Source organism: Peromyscus leucopus, chromosome 19 (assembly GCF_004664715.2).
Source record: "Peromyscus leucopus breed LL Stock chromosome 19, UCI_PerLeu_2.1, whole genome shotgun sequence".
NCBI classification, from domain to species: domain Eukaryota; kingdom Metazoa; phylum Chordata; class Mammalia; order Rodentia; family Cricetidae; genus Peromyscus; species Peromyscus leucopus.
Window position 1 is genome coordinate 1682854 of NC_051079.1, and position 22724 is coordinate 1705577.

The 22724-nt window shown below is 49.7% G+C and overlaps 1 protein-coding gene and 1 long non-coding RNA gene across 4 annotated transcripts in view; one reads left to right on the forward strand and one right to left on the reverse strand.

Annotated features, from left to right (window-relative positions):
• Positions 1–10662: 10662 nt before the first annotated feature.
• On the reverse strand, positions 10663–15164 carry LOC114698165. 3 transcript variants are annotated; one of them, XR_005089466.1, is made up of 5 exons: positions 14066–15161; positions 13452–13965; positions 13026–13079; positions 11393–11624; positions 10663–11268 (listed from the first exon to the last, which is right to left on the reverse strand). It is a non-coding gene; the product is annotated as an uncharacterized LOC114698165 (long non-coding RNA). The 3 variants fall into 3 exon arrangements; XR_005089465.1 differs by having other exon boundaries at positions 13452–15164; XR_003735310.2 differs by lacking the exon at positions 13026–13079 and having other exon boundaries at positions 13452–15164.
• Positions 15165–16238: 1074 nt separating this feature from the next.
• Gata6 (GATA binding protein 6) overlaps positions 16239–22724 on the forward strand; it is a 33435-nt gene continuing 26949 nt past the window's right edge. Inside the window, 4 exon segments of the mRNA XM_028876694.2 lie at positions 16239–16381; positions 16850–17589; positions 17592–17996; positions 21878–22044. Of these exon segments, the coding sequence (XP_028732527.1) occupies positions 16887–17589; positions 17592–17996; positions 21878–22044 (1275 nt within the window). The 5' untranslated portion in view covers positions 16239–16381; positions 16850–16886.

The following is a 22724-nucleotide window of genomic DNA, read 5'->3' on the forward strand; positions in this document are numbered from 1 at the left end:
GTATATTTTTGAGACAAATTCTCAAATATCCCAGACTGGCCTCAAATTCCTTATGTAGCCAAGGCTGACCTTGAATTCCTAATCCTCCCCAGTGCGATAATCGTAGGTGTGTTTGGGGAAGGCGGGAGGGGGGAATGGTTCTTTTCTCCTTAAGGCATAACCAAAAGGTTGTACACATTCACTGTCTATAGCCTAGTCTCTTCGCTCCCTTTTAATTTCAAGGAAATCTATTCTTTAAGTTAGGCTACAAAGCATGTAATTAAATGTCTGCTGCAGGGGAATGTTTACCGATACAGGGCCGAGGAGAAGGTTGGACATGGAAAGGTACCTGATGCCGAGCCCAGGACTCACATGCTGGAAGGGAAGAAAGGACTCTCCTAAGTTGTCCTCTGATTTCCACACACACGGCCTTGCTATGCAGTCCTGGCTGGCTGGAGCTGGTGGGATGGCTCAGTAGGTAGAGGCACCTGCTGCCAGGTTCAATACCTGGGACCTGATGGCGGAAGGAGAGACTCCACTCTTAAAGACTGCCCTCTGACCTCCACACACCATGGTAATGCACACCCACATACATAGACACTCAATAAATAAAATGTAATTTAATTTAAAAAATGAGGGCATGCTGGAAATGCAGCTCAGTTGGTAGACCGCTTGCCTAGCATGCGCAGAGTCCTGGACTTGATCCCTGATGTCCCAGAAGCCAGGTTTAGTGAACTCCCGGTACTCAGAAGGTGGAGGCAGACGGATCAGAAGTTTAAGCTTATCTTTAGTTACACATGGAGCTTGAGGCCAATGTGAGCACAGATAAAAACACTGTCTGAAAAAAAATCATATTAATTTTTTAAGCATTATGGCCTTGAAGGAAAATCAGTAGGGAATGGAGCAACATAAGCCATAAATGTTGAAATTTACAGCCAATTAATCATTAGTTTGAGTTGGAGAATTAGCAACTATAGTCTAAACCAACCAGAAAACTATTTGAACTTCATCACGGAAACAAGGAGAACTCTTCTATACTGGGATTAAGTCTGTACTAGAGTATGACTGAGTATCGGTGCTGTAGAAAGGAAGCCTTTGCAGGGGCCCAGACAATGATTACTGTGTCTGTCCTAATTTCCCAGGTGAGATTTTAGAAGCGGGAGAATTCCAGGACCTGGGGAAGTCGGAAAGGAGGGAGCTGGGGCTGAGGAAGGAAGATGAGAAGTCTGGAGATTGGTAATCCGAGTGTGAATGGCAGCTACAGTCTCCTAGGACTGCAGTGCAGGCACCTGCTACTCACACTTTCTGGGCGAGAGATGGCCAGGGCCTGGTGAGGAGCAGGGTGCAGAGCCGGAAGCAAACGGGCTGGGGAGGGGCTCAGCTGGCGGAGAGCTTGCCCAGCATGCATCAGACTCAGGGCTCTCAGCCGGGCGTGGTGGCGCACACCTTGACCCCAGCACCCAGGAGGCAGAGGCAGGCAGATCTCTGTGAGTTCAAGGCCAGCCTTGTCTACAGAGTGAGCTCCAGGAGAACCAAGGACAGCTAAAGCTACACAGAGAAACTCTGTCATGAAAAACCAAAAATAATTAATTAATTAATTAATTAATTAAATTAAAAAGAAGTAAAATAATTAATTAAATAAGATAAACAAACAAACAAACAAAAAACGCCCAGGGTTCCATCTTTATACCAAATTAACTGGACTGGTGGTACTCATCTCGGCACTTAGATCCAGGGCCAGGATGATCAGGAGTTCAAGGCCAGCTTTGGTTACAAGTAAGTTCCAAGCCAGTCTGAGTTACTTGAGATTGTGTCTCAACAACCAACCAAATAAAACAAAACAGAAAACGAAAAGAAACAACGGGGGTCAGGGGGGTGGCTCCACAGGTAACTGCTCTGTTACACAGCTGGATGATCCAATTTCATGAGTGGCACCTCTGCGGTGAGGGGGTGGGAGGTGGAGACAAAAGAACCATCCAGAAATTCTGTCTAGCTAATGCTTTCTCTTTCTCCTCCCCCTCAATATACACCAATAAACAAACAAACAGAGCAAGGTGTGGTGGCACCCCTCTGTAATCTTAGTTAGCACTTGGCCATCAGAGGCAGGAGGATTATTTCCAATTTAGGCCAATCTGGTCCACATGGAAAGTTCCAGACAGGCGAGGACTGCACCGCCAGACCGTTATTCCAGTTTTGTTTCTGTTGCTGTAATAAACACCTGACAAGACAAAACAAACAATCAAAACTACAACAGCAAAACCCCAGGTTGGGTGGGGACTTGGTTTCCAGGTTATAGTCGTTACCAAGGGAAGCCAAGGCAGGGACTGGAGCAGAGATCTGGAAGGAGCTGCCTTGCTTGGATCTCTTCCTCAGCCAGCTTTCTTATAAAGCTGTGGACCGCCTGGCCAGGAGTGATGTCCACGGTGGGCCAGGCCCTCCCACATCAGCCTCGACAAGGCCCACAGGCCAGTCTGATGGAGACAGCTCTTGCATTCAGGTCCCTCTTTGCAAATGTGCCGAGTTGACAACCAAGGTTAGCTGCCACGCCTTGTCTCCACGCCCCCCTCTGCCCTGCTCCCATAAGCCTTAGAATTTGGCAATAGGCTGTGTAGATATAATCCCACTACTCAGAAGACCGAGTCAGAAGGATATGTTCCAAGCCATCCTAGGCTGTTTATCAAATTCCTGGCCACACTAGGTTAAAAAACCAAGGTGGTGGTGGTGTGATATTTTAGTCTGTTTTCATTGTTTTAAAAAACATTTTATTACATTTATTTACTTACTTGTGTGTTTTACCATCCCTCTTAATATATTGCTAAAAGTAGATGCCTGAGACTAGAGAATTTATGAAGAATACATGTTTATGTGAAAACTAGAAAACCCAGGGGTGTAATGCTGGCATCTGGGGGGGCCCACTTGCTGCATTATAAACTGTGTAGGGGGCTGGCTTGCTGGTTTGGGGCTCCTTCTCTTCAATAATGCTTTCATGGAGCCCTGCTCTTGTGAACTAGCTGTCCTGAATTATTCTCAAAGGCCTCACCAAGCACCGCCAAGCACATGAGTTTGAGAGTTAGATTCCCAGAGGTATGTCTATGATGGCATCTCTAGGGTGTGTGTGTGGTGTGGGGGTAAATGGCAAACTCACAGGGTGGGGACTCCATATGTCTTAATGTGACATTCATTCATAAGTGAGTATCTACTATGTGCCGACTCTGGGGAAATACTTGAGCAGAAGAAACAATCACCTTGGCATCATTGAGCCTGAATTCTAGTATTACATCCTAATGTAACTGTTTTGGGCTTCACTTTAATGTCCCAAATCTCATTATACTGGCTTTGGGAGACTCAGCTGTGGCTTGGCCCTCAGTGGTACATTTGTCTCTGTTCAAGGTTTTAACTTTAACCTTAAAATAAATTTTAGGCAACAGATTAGATTTAGAAATTTGAGAATTTCTTCTTAGTTGATTGTTACTGTTTGCCTTAAAGAACCCAGTTTAGTATAATTTTTTTTTCTTTTTTGAGACATAGTCTCATTATTTTGCTCTGGCTACCCTGGAATTCACTATGTAGACTATATTCATATAGATCTGCCTGCTTCTGCACCAGAGTGATGGGATTAATGTTGTGTGCCACCAGGCAGTGGTGCACACGCCTTTAATCCCAGCACTCGGAGGCAGATCCAGGTGGATCTCTGTGAGTTTGAGGCCAGCCTGGACTACAGAGTGAGTTCCAGGAAAGGCACAAAGCTACACAGAGAAACCCTGTCTTGAAAAAACAAAAATAACAACAACAAAAAAAACAAAACCAACAACAACAACAAAAAGTTGTGTGCCACCATGCCTGGATAGTATAATAATTTTTTGTTTGTTTGTTTGTTTCCAAGACAGGGTTTCTCTGTGTAGCTTTGCGCCTTTTCCTGGATCTTGCTCAGTAGACCAGGCTGGCCTCGAACTCACAGAGATCCACCTAGCTCTGCCTTCCAAGTGCTGGGATTAAAGGTGTGCACCACCACTGCCCAGGGTTGGAGCAAGGATTTTAAAATTCTTTTAAACACATTTATTTGTGTGTGCATGTGTGTGCACAGACGAGTATGTGCAACTTTACACTCTCAGACACATACCTTGATGTTCTTTCTTGTGGAGGTCAGAAGGCAGTTTGTGGGAGTCCATTCTCTCCTTCTGCTGTGATGGTCTTAGGGTAGGACTCAGGTTTTGTTTGTCAACATGACTAGGTCTGGACTTGACTAAAATACAAGCCTCTGGGCACTCTTGGGAAAGAATTTCTTTTTTTTTATTTTTTCATTTACCATTCTAATCCAACATGAATATGGATTTGGAAAACAGAAGCAAATATATACATATAAATATGTGCATTATATATAAGTATATATAATGTATATATACACATATATACATCTATATATTTCCAGACTTTAGCCTCATTGATGTTTGAACCTGGGAAAGAATTTCTTGATCTGATAATTTGAAGCAGGAAGACTTATCCTAAAAGTGGACAGTGTGGACAGGCGTGGTGGCACACGCCTTTAATCTCAGCACTCAGCTGGTAGATCTGAGTTCAAGGCCAGACTAATGTATATAGTGAGTTCTAGGACAGCCAGGGCTATACACAGAGAAACCCTGTCCTGAAACCAACAGAACAGAAGTGGACACTCTCAGCCCTGAGGAAAGGAAGTGAGAAGAAAGAGGCTGGGCTCTGCATAGGCAGGCAAGTCTGTCTCCTGTTCCTACTGCATTCTTTTGTGATGTTAGAGCTACCTTTTCTGGGCTTCCAACGTACACTTAGGACCAGCAGTTCTCCAGGAATCCTCCATGTCTGCATGTCAAATTGGGACTGTGGAGACATCCAGCGTTGTGGATTCTTACTAGGTTCTCAGTCTCTCCAGTATGATTCATCACTGTTACTTGGACCACATCCTGTAAGTGAATCAATCTAATACATCGTATAATATATATGCATCTATGTTTCTGTCTCTTCATCCTATTAATTCTGTTTTCCTAGACCACAGCGACTGATACATCCAACTCCATAGCAATCACCTTTACTGGTAGAGCCCCTCACGATCGCCCACAGAGCAAGGAGTTTTGGTTTTGTTATGTAGTCCAGGTTGACCTCAAACACTCCTCCTCCTCAGACTCCATCAACACATTCAGGCTTCTTATGGCCTTCAGTGATCCCAGTAGGTTACATCTCACCATTTCAAAGGCCTTGTCTCAGGTCCTCTCTTTATGCCTTCGATCAGCTTCCCTCTGAAGTCTCTGAGCCCTTGACATCCCTTTCCCTCACCTCCATCCCCGAGAAGCAGCCTGAAATAGAAGTTCATCATTTTTCTTGCAGTTCAAACAGCCCACTGGGTATAGAAGACACTCTTATCACTTTTGTACAGATGAAGAAAATGAGAATCAGGGATAGTAAGGGATTTTCATAAGGGCTCACAGCCAGAGAAAGGCAGCAAACTGTCTCTGGGATTTGAACTCATGACTCTAGGCTTTCAGCCTTCATGTTGGTTACTGTGAGCTTTATCACTTTCAGATGCTGGTTCACATAGGCTCTTTTCTATTCACCAGCTGTTTCCACAGCTACTTGGTATACATCCAATTCTTGACAGAGAGGTGCCTTTGAAGTTTGAAGGCAGAGCCCAAAGGTGGTGCACACCTTTAATCCCAGCAGAGGCAGAGGCAGGGCGATCTTTGAGTTCGAGGCCAGTCTGGTCTATAGAGTGAGTTCAAGGACAGTCAGAGAAACCCTGTCTGAAAAACAAAACAAAACAAAAGGAAGGAAGGAAAGAAAGAGAGAAAGAAAGGAAGGAAGGAAGGAAGAGAGAAAGAAAGAAAGAAATTTGAAGACTGACAGCTTTATTTATGATCTACCTTGTGGTTTTGGCTAGACTTTAGCTGGGTGCTGCTGTGGGGTAGTCTTCATAAATGATGTAACATTTATACTGTTTTTGTTGGATAATTACATGCCTTTAATTTGTGGCTGTAAACAGTAGTAATCTGACTCAGGATGTGCCAGGAGAGTCATTTGATAGCAGGCTGTCTTCAGAACTCTGCAGAGGCCAGCACTGAGCCCGGAACGAGGCCACTTTGTAGCATACAGATGGTGTCACCTGACTAGAGCGGTGAAAAGTGCCTTCTGGTCCTGTTTGGGTTTTCTTTCTGTTTGTTTATTCTTATTTTCTGTGCATTGGTCTATGTACTACACACCACATACGTAAAGTGCCCACAGAGGCCAGAAGAGGACATTGTATCCCCTAGGACTAGAGTTACAGATGGTTGTGAGCCATCCTTCATATGGGTGCTGGGACCTGAAACTGAGTCCTCTCTGCGAGAACAGTCAGTGCTCTTAACTGCAGAGCCACCTTTGGCCCTGGTGTTTGCTGCTTTGTTTTGCTGACAGAGTCTCGCTGTAGTCCTGCCTGTCCTAGAACTGTGTTAACCAATCTGTCTGGTCTCGAACTCACAGAGATCCACCTGCCTCTGCCTCCCGAGTGCTGGGATTAAAGGTGTGCACCACCACTGCCTGGCTGTTTTCTTTTTCCGCCCCAAGGTTTTATTATTTCTTCCTCAAAGACTTATTTTTGCCTGGACCCAGAATTGGTAGTGGGAGCTCCCAGCAAGGACAGCGACATCTCTTGGCCATCTCTTCTGGCATTTTTTTTTTTTTTTTCATTCTCTTGGCCAAAAGTTTGTCATGTTCTTCAACCTCTTCCTCATTTCTTTTTAGATTGTTTCTTCAGAGCATTTGTGTTTCAGGACAGCTGGAGTAATAAGTCGCTGAATCTTGGGGACGTTGGTCCTGGGTTTCTTACCTTCTTTGTTTAAGGGCTTTCTCACACGTGTTGGCAGACACGCTCTTCAGAAAGATTGAAAAGTTTTCGAATACTAGGAGCTCTTTGGGGCCCCAGCCACCAGGGCACAGCACTATCTGTCAGTTCGGAAATGGCTCCCCTCCTTTTTATGATGACCAGGGTGAGAGCACTCTCCTTGAGTCACTGATGCCCTCATTACTTTACCTCAGTTAGATTTATTTATTTGTTTGATTGTGGGTTGGTTGGTTTATGGTGCTAGGTATCAAACCAAGGGCCTCGAGCATGCTAAGCATGTGGTCTCTACCACTGGGCTACTCTCTCCCACCCTAGGAAATTCTGATAATTTAAGATAAATGAAAATGTTAATTTGAAATGAAAACACAATAAATAAATAAATAAATGCTTAGTAACTACAACTCTCACAGTATCCTCACTAAGAACAAAGGGCTTCCATCTTTGGTGATCACATTTAGTCTGTGTTCTCTGGTTTTGCTCACTTATATTTATGGGAAGAAAATAAAGTATCTAGAAAGCATCTTCCATCGGAAGACATTTCAGTAATCTGGAAACCTGAGTCTAAGTTAACAGAGCAGCCTTTGGAAATGAATCATTCCTTTGTTTAGTCCACTAGTGTAGTATTTAGATTAACGTCTAAATCTGTAGTGGACCTGACAAAAGAGCCAGGCCAGACATACGCATGCTGTCTCCATGGAGCCTAAAAGAAGGCATGTGGAAGTAGGACCCTGGTCATTAGTCTGTGATGAATGTTTGTGCAAAGCAATATTTTTACCATTTTATGGATGGAGCAACTGAGGCACCTTGAGGTTAAGTGTCTTGACCTTGATTCCATTGCTGTTTAGTAGATTTAGGAAATCCAGCCCTGCCTCCAGCTGTCTAGGACTCTGAATCCCCTTTTCATCTTAGCCAGTTCTGCACATGGCAAGCTCAGGTCCTTCACTTCTTACCCACAGGTCTTGGGGTAAGAAGGGACTGAGGTTTGCTGGAGTAGCAGAGGAGGCATGGGTACACTGGCATTCCCTGGCCCTCTTGGACTAGCTGCCTCTTCTGATCCCTGGAGGCTTCTGTCCATGAGGATTCAATCAGCCTCGGCTGGCTGGCTGGCTGGGGTGGAGGGCAGGAGGACTGTCTGTCAATCCTGGGAAGCTGCAAGCACTCAGGGTCTTGAACTTTATCAGGTTTGAATGTGTGATTGTGAAAGTAAAGAGCAGAGAAATGACAGCACACAGTAAATCAAACAGAGAAGACCAGGACTGTGGAGGACCAGAGGAAAACAGTCTCTGGGCTCAAATGGGGCCGAGAGCTGGCAGAGAGGAGAGACTTTCACAGTTACCCTGGATCTGCCTTGAGAAGGATACATCTCTTTCACTATGTCTTATCTAGAGAACAGTATGCTTTGTCGACGGTTGGAAATTGTTTTAGAACACACAATGGAAGGAGGAAGAAGAGAAGGACCAGAAAGAAAACAAGGTTGAAGATGTCTAGAGTGGCCTATGATGGATAATGTGCTCTTGAGACTGGTGTAACTCAGCCTTAGCACATGCCTAGCATGCGTGAGGCCCTGGGTTCCATCTTCAGCATTAAATAAAGAAAAAGGGGGGGGGGCTGGAGGAGGTAGGAGAGGAAAAAGAAACTCACAAAACAATAATGAAAAATTAAAGTGGGATAAATCTCCTGCAATACTAAACTGGAAGATACAAAGCTTGAAGTTCCTCTGGCCCCCAATATCTCCCCCAATCTCCTCTGCCTTTCTGATGGCTGAGTCTAATTCCCTTCTGTCTCCAGAGAGGAGCTGGCAGGAGGGCTGTGGTGGAGACTGGGATTCTTTTTTGAGAAGCCTCCAGATTGCTATCTTGGTCCTGAAGAAGATGTTGGAGTCTGCTGCTGGCATTTGCAAGAGGGGAAGAAGGAGGAATGTCTCCTCTTCAAAGGCACCAAAAGCCAGCAAAGGGTCCATGTTTGCCTCACCCCTCACCCCTCACCCTCTTCCCTACCATAATGCAATAAATAAAAGTCCTGGTGCTGGTACACAGAGGTCTCAAAGCAGCTCCCAAAGTCAAACAGTAGTGCTTTCCTGGGAATTCATTCAGTACAGGGCAGTTAGGTCACATATGAAATTTGGTGCCGTATATGTGAAGGTGTTAGTAATAATTCATACAACTTACCATGTACCAGCATCACTGCCAAAGTTTTTAGTCTTTGCAATGATCCCCAAAGGGAGTTCCTCCCTCAGTCTCTCCCTCCCTCTTTTCTTCTTTTTCCTTCCTTCTATCCTTTCTTTCTTTAAATTTTTTATTACATCTGTGTGTGCATGTGTCCTCGTACATTAGTGGAGGTTAAAGGGAAAGTTGTGTGAGTTGAGTATCTTTCCGTAGTGTGTCTCAGGTCATTGGTTGGTCTTTTGTTTGTTTGTTTGTTATTCTGGAGACGGGTCTGACAGTGCAGCCTTGGCCCCTCTGGGCACAGTGGATACAACGTCAGCACACCCCGCTTGTTTTTAAGCCTTTTTTACTGAAGAGGGAACTGGAATGGAGAAGTTGGGTGACTTGCCCACCTCACACAGAAAATAAATAGATGGTGGCAAGTATTAAGATCTGGCATGGTAGCCCCAAGTCCTGGGCTGGCCCAGTGGCTCTTAGAAATTCCCTAAGTATATGAGCCAGAGGAACGTGCAGACTGGAGGATGACTGTAATCTAAGCATCCTTTTAGAGAAAGACACAGGGGTGCTTGTGGGACTTTGCCTAACCAGCTCTAGAGAGGTGCCTTCTAGACTGTAAACACTCTGAGCTTGGAGCTAGCTAGTCTCCATTTCTTCTCCCTGCAGTGCGTACTCAGGACGTGTTCTGTTGGTGAGTGGCAGGAAGCTGGAGGGCTGTGCAGCGGCAGACAAACCCTTTGGTCCTAATTCTCCGCATATTTGCTACATAGCTGAATGGAGAGGTCATATTTCTGAGTAGTAACTTTTCGTGGTCACTCCCCCCTCATTGACTCAGGGATGGCATTTATAATTTAGCAAATCCTCAAAAACTCATTTTTTTCTACTTCCCTTTCAATCGCTTCCTGTCCTTAAAAAAAGAAAATAAAATGGCAAATGCTACTCAGCAGGGAGGAAGGTCTCAAAGCCGCCTGGGCAGTGGGATCTGGAGCCCAGAATTCATGGAGCATGCACTCACTCTCAGGAGCCGCAGGACTAGCTCATCCCATGGGGCTGGGAATGTGCGTTGCTTTCCTGGGAGCTGGTTCCCTTTTCTTTCGAGGCTTCCGTTTCTCCCCCTTCACAGGCTGGTTAGAGGGTAAGGCTATATGAAGAGGGTGTTTGGGAAGGAAACTATTTGGAAGGGACAGGAAAAAGGGGTGTCCATAAGCTCACACCCCAGTGTGACACACAGAATGGGTAGCCTGGGGAACAGACAAGCCCTGTCCACAGGACTCCAAAGGACTCAGCTGTGCCTCCAGCCCAACAACCTTTCAGCCCTTCTATTTCAAAGCACCAGAAACTATCAAAACATTGTCTGACCACCCCAGCTACATCTCTCAGTGCCTTCAGAACCGTGAGTCCAGAGCATGCACTCCTGTTTCACCCTTTGAGAGGGAGGTGGTGACTTTGGCTGGCCCACAGCCCTGGGCTTCAAGTAGCCTTGCAGGCTGTAATTAATTGTGACTCTAAATTCTGCATTCCACCAAACCAACCTTGGGGAGTCTATATCCTTCCCACCTGGGTTCAGTCCCAGGGTGCAGATCCACCACCACCAGGGGGTCAGCTCTGCTCCCGACCCCAAGAAATGAGGAGTGCCTCTCTGCTCCTAAAATGAACCATGGGGAAGGTAGGCAGGCATGATTAGGCTTTGCATTTATTACTTAGTATTAGAAAATAATAAAAACGACAGGACAAGACTACACTTGTAATTCCAATACTCCACAGGCCTGAGGTTTGAGGATCATGAGTTCGAGGCCAGCCTGCCATACATCATGAGAGAATTTGTCTCAAAGGAAAAGGGGTGGGGGAGGGGCAAATTTAAAGCTACTTTGGGTTTCCTTGGCCTTGGTTCTTCTGCAAGCTTCTCAGGAATGTTTTAGGTCCCACTGCTCCAGGGACCTCAGTGACCCCCTCCCAAGGCCTAGCATCTCCAGGCCCGGGACCCTAGACACCTAGACATCGCCTCAATTGTAGCCACAGGTCCCAATGGACCTTTGAGGTCCTGATCTCAGGGTGTCGGACTGCAAGCAGGCTGGGGAGGGAGCCCGGCGCCGGCGTGGAATTTCTTTATCGGGATTCGAGAGCCGCCAGCTCTGCTTCTTCAAGCGATCCCAGAGAGACACCTTTCGATCTTTTGTCAGACATCTTGGCCCTTAATAGCTAAATTTATTTGGTTTAAAGCGGCGATGGGAGACGTGGGGAGGGAAGATCTTTCGTCGGTCATTGGGTGGCCCAGATAACAAGCTTTAAGAGAGAGAGGGAAGAAGAAAGTAAAAAGGTTAATGGCTGAGGGTGGGCCGCGGGCGCCCAGCGTGGGGCTTTTAAGGCGACCCTCCCTGGCTCCCCGCTTATCGCCACCGCGACTTACCGCCGCGTAAGAAGCACATTAAGTCACGTAAACAGCGCACGGAGAGGGACGCCACCGCGGTGACCTTTCGGGCGGCCGCGAGCCCACCGCGGCGTTGAGCTGGCGGCCGCCGGCCGGGGTCACCCGGGTCTGGGAGCGCGCGGGGCAGGCTCCCTCGAGGGTGTGGCTTGAGTCCCACCGCCTGAGGCCGGAATTGGGGAGACCTTCGTCTGCCACCGCCACCTGATCACGTCTGGAGCAGTTTCGTTTGTGTTTAGGAAATTAAGAATAAACGGGAGGAAGGGAAGGGAAGAAGCGGGGTTAAAAGAAAGGAAAAAGAGGAAGCACGAGGAAGGAAGGGAGGCAGGGAGGAAAGGCGAACACAAGTCCAGAGTACACTGGCAGATGGCTGGCCTTCCCAGTGGGGACACAGCCCGTGCCCCTCCACAGGACTGGGACGCTGGGGAGAGTGGGGAGAGCTAAGATGACCCGTGTCGTTGGGTGACAGAGTCCCCAAGACAGTAATAAATGTGGTATAGTGGACAAGGTTTTATACATGCGTATTTGCTTCTCCTTTTGGAGTGTGTGGGAATCGAACCCACATCCATAAACAATAAATAAATAACTTGCCAGTGAGTTATAGCCTCAGATTAATATTTTTTAATTTGATGTTCAAACCATATTTAAGACAGAAATTGAGTGTGTGTTCTTCCCCTCCCCTTCAGAAGCTTCGTGAAATGACGAGGTAATGAGCTTGAGTTTGCAAGGCTAAAGGTGTCCAGCCACACGGATCCAGGCCGGGGTCTGCGGGGCCCCCGAAGCCCCAAACACCCCTTCCGTTTCAGCTATAGAGCCCCCGCCCCCTGCCCAGCTGGCTGCGGCGTTCCTGCTGGATTGAAAGGCGAATGGTGGCGTGGCCCGGCCCAAATCAATAAGCCCAGGGGGACCGGCGGCGCCCAGAGCCGGCCCTCTTTCAGGGGTAGGAGTACGGTTCGGTCCGAAGGGCCTGCTCCTCGGGCCCAAATAGTTCGGTGCGATTTCGTTCAAGGTTAGCAAAGCCGGGGAGGGAAGACAGGAGGGGCCGGAGAAAAGGAATCGAAAAGAAAGAGAAAACAGAAAAACACTAAAAAGAAGCCTTCAGAAGCTATCTGGGACATGATGGGGGCCACCTCCAGCTCTTGGGGTTCCCTAGTTTGGGGTGCTTCTCTCCCCTGGGGTTCTGCGGGCCTTCCATTCCCCTGCAGCGTCTAGCCTGAGGCCAGTGGGGACGGCTTTGAAATGTGACTTAGCCGCAGGGGTGTCGTCACCAGAGTTGGTGAGTCCGAGAAAAGCCAACTGGAGTCTCCAGGCAGCTCAGGTTTTTGTCTTAGTCAATCAGACGGGCTAAACAGTTTTATTTTTACGTTAACTGACATGATAAATTATTTTTCTAACCTATTTCTCGTTCGGAATGCCAGTTTTTGGGGTTTTTTTTTGTTTGTTTGTTTAAGGTGAATTTTGTGGCCCTCGGAGGAAAAACAGTGATCTATCTTCCTCCTTTGTTTGGGGACACTACTAAAATGATTGGGGATGTGGAGGATAAAATTGTGGGTCCGTTCCCGAGCCCCTAGAGCCCGAACGTTGTCGAATCTGTCAATATGGGTCGGCTCCTCACCTCTGTCCCAGCGGCGCCAGGGCCAGTGTGCTCCCCAGGCTCGGCTGCCTCGCTCTGTTCCGGAAAGCAGATGAGTGGGGGTGGAGGGTTGCTGTTGTCCCAGGAAATTTACGCAGGATAACCCCGAACGTTCCAATAAAAATAAAAATAAAATAAAACCCGGGACAAGAATCAGGCTCGCCCTGGAGCTCGATCTCCCTTAGCCCTGAAGGCCATTCACAGCCAGGACGCCAAATTTAGTTAGCCGAATCATTTATTATATTTTAAAGCAAATATGAACTGTCGAAATTGCTTTTAAGATCAAACTTGAGACATTATTTCGGAACAATTGGACTCAAAGGAAAAATGATGTCTAGAGCTTTAATGAATTGCTTACAAATGAACTTCGCAGAACCCAGTCCGCTTAAAAATTTGGTCAGAACTTACCGAACCACCCAAAGCAAGCCGTTGGAACCTGCGGTGGGAATTGGGCCGGCCCGTGCCAGTCTCTCGTGGTTGTAACTTTCGATCGAACACTGGTTAAAATTTAAAGCCTCCGAATCCCACTCCAGCCTCTAGCCTCTCCGTTCCAGAGTTTTCTATCTTCAGCTTTCAGAAAGGCAGCCGCCGCACTGAAGACACAGTGACCGGGGGAGGCAAAAATGAACGTGGTCAAAGTGACGCCGTTGGACAAGAAGGTTTATAGACCTTCTCGGTAGCAGGTTTAAAATTCAGAAGTGTTTGGCCGCAATTTACAGTGAAGAATGAAAACGGAGAATTCTCGGTAACTTCCTGGATTCGGAGCCCCCTCCCCCTCCCAGCAAGCTCGGTCCCTTCTCCCCCAGCGCACAGGTACAGTTCAAGGAAAGAACTCCTTCCTAACAACGTCTCACACCTCCCGAGATCGTCTTTTACAGCGCACCCACGTTCAACTCTGCTTGGACCCCAATCCTTTCTCCAACTGGAAAAATAACAAAAATAAATATCAAACGAAACTAAAACAACAAAAACAGCTCAAATGCTTTCAGGAAGTCCTGTAGAAAGCATTTACTTTGATTTACCTGGGTGTGTGTGTGTAAAAATCCATTCCCACAAGAGAGTTCCTCCTGTTCAACTATCTTTCCTCAGCCTTCCAGTGTCCAGCTTGTCGGAAGGAATCCTTTCCGTGAGCCCGCAGGAACAAGACGTATATCACTGCTGCCTGGGACGGGCAGTGCACTCGCTGCTGCTGACAGATCGGCGCTGATAACCCCGCCAATGTTCGTTTCCAGTCCTTGGCCCGCTAAGGGCCCTATCAGTTTGTACACAGTTGTGATAACCATTTGGAGGGAGCGACTAAGGGGTGTGTGTGAGACTTGGGGGTGGAGAAACAGCGATCTCTCTGGGTCCCTAGTCGGTACCCTGCTCCTTCCCGACGCGTTATCTTGGAGTTACCTCCAGTCCAGGGAAAACTCGGAGCGAAAGCGACAGGGGTGTCCCGGGACAGGACAGTGTTTTCATCCCGCCACGGTCCCCAGCACCTCATAGATTTAACCTTTCCTCCCTACACCGCGACCCAAAGGTTAGCTGGGGAATGTTGTCCTGAACTCTACAAAACCTCCCAGGAATTTAGTATGTGTTTTAAGAGCAGGGGCGAGGTAGGAGTGCGCTCACGGGCACCTTTCCCAGATGACACCCTGGATCCCAAACGGCCCCCACAACCTAAGCATCCCGAAATAGGGTCGTTGAGAAAGTTTAAGGTCGGTGACAGGCCACTACGCGCGGGGAGGAGGGGTTTAATTTGGAAGGGGAGATGGGAGGGCCAGTTGGGCACTTTCCCTACTGACTTTAGGGGCGCCCTGACCTAGGGGGTGGCGCGCCGGTCCGTCCGTTAGCGGCGGCGGTCAGTGCGGGGCTACAAAGATCCAGCTCCCCCCGTGCCAAGTGTCCCTCCTCCTTCTGTCCCGGGTGCGACTGTGTGTGTGTGTGTGTGTGTGTGTGTGTGTGTGTGTGTGTGTGTGTGTAGCTGGGGACCCGAGGGTGAGTTTCTTTCACTGCTGGATGAATATGGGTCGCGCGCCAGGTCTCCCCCTCAGTGTCCCCGAGCTGGGCGCCCCCTGGGTGGACTCGCCCCCACTCTGGGGACGGGGCTAGCCGCTCAACCCACGCCCGCAGGCTGCCTCGCGCTTATTGTCTGCTAGGGCTGCGCACTCCCCTCCCCCTCCCGTCCCCTCCCCACCCGCTTTTTTCTCCTCCCCTCGATCCCTCCTCCCTCCCTTCACCTCCGCACCCAGCCGCTTGTAGAGAGCAGTTCCGACCCACAGCCTGGCACCCTTCGGCGAGCACTGTTTGTTTAGGGCTCGGTGAGTCCAATCAGGAACGCAGGCTGCAGTTTTCCGGCAGAGCAGTAAGAGGCGCCTCCTCTCTCCTTTTTATTCACCAGCAGCCACTGGCAGACCCCGGACTCGCGCTCTCCCGCCGGCGCCCTCAGCCTCACTCCGCGCCCGGGAGCACCCTCCGCCGCGGCCGTTCTTCACGCACGTCGCTCGCCCGAGGTTCGGCTGCTTCCTCTTTTGTTGGCCCCCTCTTCCTTCCAACCCTACCCGTCGCAGGCCCTTGGGCCTCTGGCTCTCCGGCCTTTCTCTGGCCGTGATCGGCTCCGAGGGTGTTCCCCTCCTTCTCTCCTGGAGGATTGCAGGGACTCCCAGGGTTCCCGGGATACCGCGGACCAGCGCCCCCCCCCCATCACCCCCGTGCTTATCTGCCCGCAGCCTTATCTCCGAGTTATCTCAGCGCCAAGGGGCGGGAGCCCGTAGTCTAGAGGGCAGAGAAACTTCTTTCTTGCTATCTTGCCCGGGTCTGTGTGTGGGCATTAATTTTAGTGTGGTTATCTCGAATGAGCAGAAGCGATTTGGAAAAGCAGCCCGGTAGAGGCCTGCCTGGCTCCCCACCCCCTCCGAGTCTCCCTGTCATTCTTCCTGCTCGCCCCTTTGGGGTGGCCTCGGCTCCGGGGCAGTCTCACCCCCTCCCCTCCTGCGTTTCCCCCTCCTTTTCTCTGCGCTCTGCTCCACCCTACTATGTCCAATTCCGGAACGATCTGGCCTTTCCCCCGCTGGGGTTGACTGTGGGGTGGGCCGGGGGGTGGCCTGGCTGGCGTGAGCGCGCGCGCTGATGACTGTGACGCGCGGTCTGTGTCTAAGGTGTGCGGTCAGTCGGCCTAGACGCGGCTGGGCGTGAGGCTTTGGCGGGTGGGTTTCCCGCACTGCTTCCCAGCCCCTGCGCCTGCCTGGCGTCCCGCGTTCTCTGGGCTGGTGGCTCCTTCGAGAGCTCGCGTTGGATCGGGCCAGCGAGGTCCGGGAAGCTTTGAGAAAAGGCGGCGGTTTCGTTTTCGGGGACAGGTTGCTTTTGCTAGCTATTTTCACGCGCTAAACTCTTTCTCACAGAGGCATCCCAGGAGAGGGGCACCTACCGGGAGGCAGGATGAGACATGATACACGTGAAATTTTTTTCGTGTCATTGGTCCAGAGTTAGCCAAGCTGGGACAGAAGGAAAACCTTGGCCAGCTTTGGTCACTCCCTGGATCTGGCGCGCCTTGCTGAGGAAGGATGCTGTCGAGGGGTGGGCTAAGAGCAAGGACAGGAGTCCTGGGTGACGGGGGAGGACACCCTGGTCGCCGAGAACCCTGGGGTTGCTACGCAGATTTCATTCCCTGTTTTCTAATCCCCTCGAACATTGGGCAGACGCGGGATCTTGAAGGGATGCTCTAAGCTAGGAGAGAGATCGAGTGAAGCATGTTTTAGACTGTCCACGCTTTTGGTAAGCCCACTTTATCTGTCTTCCTGTCTTGTTCCTCAATCCCACCTCAGGAACCAAAAGTCAAGTTGGAGCAGCGCCGGACAGTGGATGGCCTTGACTGACGGCGGCTGGTGCCTGCCGAAGCGTTTCGGGGCCGCTGCTGCGGACGCCGGCGACTCTGGGGCCTTTCCGGCAAGGGAGCCCTCCTCTCCGCCTTCCCCGATCTCTTCCTCGTCCTCCTCCTGCTCCCGGGGCGGGGATCGCGGTCCCTGCGGCGCCAGTAACTGCAGGACGCCGCAGCTCGACACCCAGGCGGTGGCGGGACCTCCGGGCCGCTCGCTGTTGCTCAGTCCCTACGCCTCGCATCCCTTCGCGGCTGCCCACGGACCTTCGGCGCCCGGGGTCCCTGGCCCCGGGAGCGCCCTGTCGAGTTGGGAGGACTTGTTGCTCTTCACTGACCTCGACCAGGCCGCGACCGCCAGCAAGCTGCTGTGGTCCAGCCGAGGCGCCAAGCTGAGCCCCTTCGCGACCGAGCAGCCCGAGGAAATGTACCAGACCCTCGCCGCCCTGTCCAGCCAGGGGCCGGCCGCTTACGACGGCGCGCCGGGCGGATTCGTGCACTCTGCGGCTGCGGCGGCCGCGGCTGCGGCTGCAGCCAGCTCTCCGGTCTACGTCCCCACCACGCGCGTGGGTTCCATGCTGCCCGGCCTGCCGTACCTGCAGGGGGCGGGCAGCGGGCCCAGCAACCACGCAGGCGGCGCGGGCGCCCACCCGGGCTGGCCCCAGGCCTCGGCCGACAGCCCCCCGTATGGCGGGGCGGCGCGGCCGGCGGCGGGGCAGCGGGGCCAGGAGGTGCCGGCTCCGCCACGGCGCACGCCTCGGCGCGCTTCCCCTACTCGCCCAGCCCGCCCATGGCCAACGGCGCCGCGCGGGACCCCGGGGGCTATGTGGCTGCGGGCAGCGCGGGCGCGGGCAGCGTGAGTGGCGGCAGCCTGGCGGCCATGGGCGGCCGGGAGCACCAGTACAGCTCGCTGTCCGCGGCGCGGCCGCTGAACGGGACGTACCATCACCATCATCACCATCACCCGACTTACTCTCCCTACATGGGTGCGCCGCTGACGCCCGCCTGGCCAGCCGGACCCTTCGAAACGCCGGTGCTGCACAGCTTACAGAGCCGTGCAGGAGCCCCGCTCTCGGTGCCGCGAGGCCCCAGCGCAGGTAAGGATCGCCCAGTAGTGTGGGGGTGCCGGTCAGAGACGCTGGCCCGCAAGGAAAGGCTGTTTACTAGATGTCCACCTGGCCCCAGCACAGCATACTCAGGCTAGCAGCGATGATGTGGGGATGCTCTTGTCCAGGAAAGTGGGGGAACGAATGCACATCTATTGCTTCAGGGCCTTGGGAGGGCACACGGGGGCTCTTCACAAGTAGTTACGACCGGCAATTGAGAAAACATGCACTTTAGCTTGAGAGATATGTGGGGTCAGAGCTCTGCATGTGTCCTGATTTGGGTGAGATTCCAGGACTGCGTGCATCAGATAGACACGTGGACATATTCAGCCTCATAATTCAGTGCCTAGGTGAGGAGCTTCTTTGGACGATAGCAAAACCAAAGCCCTAAGATCTAGGCATCTGCTTGGCATCCCGATCCCCTCAAGCAAGAGACCTAGATCAGCCAGCTGTGACTTCAGTAATTTTAAGGTTAGCTGGTGGACAGGGCAGGCCTTCAGACTTGGCATTTGCTGGGTGGGATTGGGGGGTTCAGCTCTCACTTAGCCAGGCAGGGCTTTCAGTGTTTACCCCACCAAGTAACACCACACTCTTCAGTGCCAGGGGCGATTTAAGTGTCCAGTGAGAAAACAACCGTCAACTACCTTAGAAAGACCTTATTTTGGAAAGTGGTCCTGCTGCTAGCGGGCGGCATGAGCCAGACTTGCTTTTTGCCTCAGCCATCCTGTTTTAAGTTCCGAGTTCGTCCCTAGGTCCTCCTCGCTTGGAGTTGCACCCATTTCACAACTTTTTCTATAAGGAAAATAGTGTGATTTTTTTTTTTTTTTTTTTTTTGAGGGCAGTTCGTCAGTCTTAGGAACATTGGTCCATGGTCCAAACTGTCCTTCCTGGGAATCTTTGTGCATCATTCGGGGAGCCCCTCTCTACTTCCGTTTAGGGATAGTCCTTTCAGGGCCGCTGACCTGTTAGACTCAGCTGTGTTCAGAAAATCTCATGGTTTGAAAGTGGAAAAGCTGATCTAAACGGAGCCTCACTCGTCACACTGGGAGAGGCCAAGAGACTTGGAAAAGAAGTTTTCACAGAGTATTTCAGTCACCCCCCCAAGAGGACCCTGTCGCTGTGCCCTGGTGGCTTGGCAAGGCTTGAGAGAGGAGTAGGCTGTCACCCTTCCTACAACATAAAGACCATGTTTGGCTCCCAAGGGTAGAGACCTGGAGACTAAAAATCTTCAAAGGACGAGAAGGGAGTTGTGGCTTGGGTGTGGCGATTTTGTCAGGAGGTGGGTAGGAAGTCCCAAAGAGTTTGTGGGGGCAGGGTGCTTGCTGTCTGAGTGCACCCCACTGCTCTGCCTGCTGCTTGACACACCTTAACATTCTCTCTAAATTCCTTTTCTCTAGGCTTGAGCCCTGTCCCTTGACTAAGATAGCTTGGGCAGAGACAGAACCCCGTCTTTAGATGTTGACAGCAATGGTTCCTTTGAGAAATGCAGTGACAGGCACCACAGAAGCTTCTTTCGGCTTTGAACTTAGTCTATATTTTCCTCGATTACCCCCACCCCCAGTCTCTGAGTATTGCAGAGTTGGAAAAATCTGTATACCCAAGCAGGTTTTTTTTTGGGGGGGGGGGTTGGAGTGAAGGGATTTGGGGACATACTTACAGGTTTTGCAGTCTGCTAAGAAAAGAAGCAGCAACTAAGGCAGAATTGGGTAGGAGGGTGGCCCCAAGTTTGATCACACGGGTATTGCTGTTCCTTCACCTTACTCCTCCATCTCTGCCAGGATTTCCCTGTGGAGCCCTTGGCTGGCCTTGAATTTGCGGCCATCTTCCTGTCTCTGCAATTACTATTATTATTATGTTAAACCACATTTGGAGGCAGACTCTTAAGTTTGAGCAAACACCAAGGCTAAATCTCGAGTGCTGTGCTTTATCATTCTGCACAGTAATAAGCTCTTGCAAGCCTACTTCCTACCCCTTCCTTCCCTGCCTGGTGGAGAGATCTGAAGTAGTTCACACTGAGATGAGCTGTGGTTCTCACAGTCCCATACCCTGGCCTCCCTAAGCTCCTGGAGCAGAGTTCCAGTCCTGGGTTCCAGGAACCACACCTGCTAGGAGTCTGTCACTTCCCAGGAGTTCCCCAAGGAACCACTTAGGACAGAGGTGCCAACTTCCAGCATAACCAGATTTTATAATTACAGTGCATTTTCTTTTGTCATTTTAGAATTATTGCTGTCTGGCCCTTGCGGAGAGGCAGAAAAGGAGTGAGAGAATTTTTACTTAGTTAAAAAAACAAACTTTCTAGAACTTGAAATTTTATCTCTGGGGTTCCAGAGGACTGTGTTCTACCTAGGGCATACGCCGCAGTCTCTAGGGAGCCCTTTTTATTGTCCCTAGCCCAGTGAAGGAGGCCAGACCTCGCTGGGTTTTCCAGGGAATGCCCCACTCTAGAAGAGGGGCTCTCTGATAGGTAACATTTTAAAGTCAACAGCAAAGACAAATGCCTTGTTTAACTTCAGTGTCCTTGAAGTCCTGAGTATTTTACTGATTGCCGTGGTCAATAGTGGCTTTTAGGGCGGAGAAGAATAAATCTTTGTGATGTGTTTTAAGTTCCAGTGTCCCCAGGATAACTTTGAACTCACTTGTGTGGGATGTTAGTTTCCTTTAAATCTAAGACATAACTCTAGAAATGAAGGACACTTTTTTTTGGTAAGGTAAAAATTAATGGTGAAAGCATTTTAATGCTAAAACCATATTTAAATATCTTTACCACTTACTGACTGTAGACACAAACTCTGAACATCAGGGAAGCCAGGGGTATAGAGGTCTGCTAGCAGGATACTCTTCAAATAAAAGGCTAAAGTGCGATGTTTATTCACTTTTATAAGTGACTCAACTGCTTCTCGAAGAATGTCAAATTAGAGCGTTCAAACCCTCTGTAACAGAGATGGCTCCACACAGTAGACATCATCCGTTTTTACAAAGTCTATGTGTAATAGCATTTAATTTTAGAGAATTGAAGTTCTTTCATACTTAACCTCCTTGCAGGGAAATAGCAAATGTTATAATTTCTGTTAATTAAGATTTTTTTGATTTGTTTTTAATTAGCTTTAGGTTAATTTCAAATTCCAAAAGCTAATCACATGATCTGAAAGATGGAAACCTATATTTAAAATATACATTTAAAATATGCAATCTGTTAAGAAAAGAACCGTAGAACCATATTTAAAATAGATTTTAGATAGAAATCAGAATATTTCAGTGTTAGATCCTCATGACATGAAAATAAAATGTAGTCTCCATGCTGAATAACGAGCCTTTTCCCTCCTGGAGAAAAACATTCATTTTCTTATTTATAATTATAATTAATTGATATGAGTGCTGGTAACAGTATTTTAAATATTTTTAATGGAAGAAAAGACATATAAGATGAAATGTGATGGGCACAGAAAACGCTTTTAAAAATTATTTGAGATAACAAACAGGCGGTGATTCTTGGGTATTTGTGGTTTTAGGGGAGGCCAGCAACCCGTGAATACTGCGCACCTCGCTTGGGTTTGGTCAGTTGCATTTTATAATTAGGACGACCTTAGTTTTTACCTTAGACAGTCCAGGAAGAGCAGTAAGGCGACCGAGTGATCTCTCCAGATCACGTCATTCTCAGGGCCTCTGACTTCACTGGGGTTTCTACTGGCCCCCTGGGGTGACTGGAGTGTGGGACAGTGGTCAGCTGATCCAAGGCCATCAAGGCCAGGGCTTGGCGCCTAGGGGACCCTGAGGCGCTCCTCCAGCTTCTGATCACGAATCTGGGGACATTGGAGAGTGGTGGACGCAGGGCGGGTGATCTCACCGGCCTCTGGTTCTCACTCTCCCTACAGACCTGCTGGAGGATCTGTCTGAGGGCCGCGAGTGCGTGAACTGTGGCTCCATCCAGACGCCTCTGTGGCGACGGGACGGCACAGGCCACTACCTGTGCAATGCGTGCGGCCTCTACAGCAAGATGAACGGCCTCAGTCGGCCCCTCATCAAGCCGCAGAAGCGTGTGGTGAGTGTCATGGCGGCGGGGTGGGACCCGCAGCACCTACCTCCACTACCCGCTCCCCCAACTCCCGGAAGAGAAAGGGAAGCCCTTGGAAAGACCGAAAAGCAAAGTGTGGCTGGTAGCAGTCTCTCTTCCACTCCCTGACCCAGCGATTGAAAACACTAGGCAAACTAGTGTTTGCTGATGCATTGCATCCTCGGCCCCTGCGCTGTCTCTTTTTATTTTATTTTTTAAATTACAGATATATATTTACCTTTCTTGAGATATTCTTGGCCCGTGTACAGAATGGATACTCAAGAAATTGGGGCTGCAGGTAACATTCGCAGAGCGAATGGGAAGATGGGCTTTGTGTCCTCACAGCTGATTTCAATACCTGAACAGTTAAAGGAAGGACTGAAAGCCCCAGTCTTCCGCGGTCAGCACAGCCTAGTTCTGCAGATCTCCCTTCCTTGGAGAGCCTTTTTAGCTCCCGATTTCTTTTAAATTGCCCGGAGTATGGTGAAAATGTATTTGCTCAAACATTAGTTATTTTGAAATCTGGCTGTTGCAGAGAACAGCACAGAACTTGAACTTCTCAAATTGTGAACTTTCACCAATTCAAACATATTAACCATCTTTTAAAATAAGTGTGGGGAGTTCTTAATTTTTCTGGGATTAAGCTCGTGTAATCATTTGTTAGGACA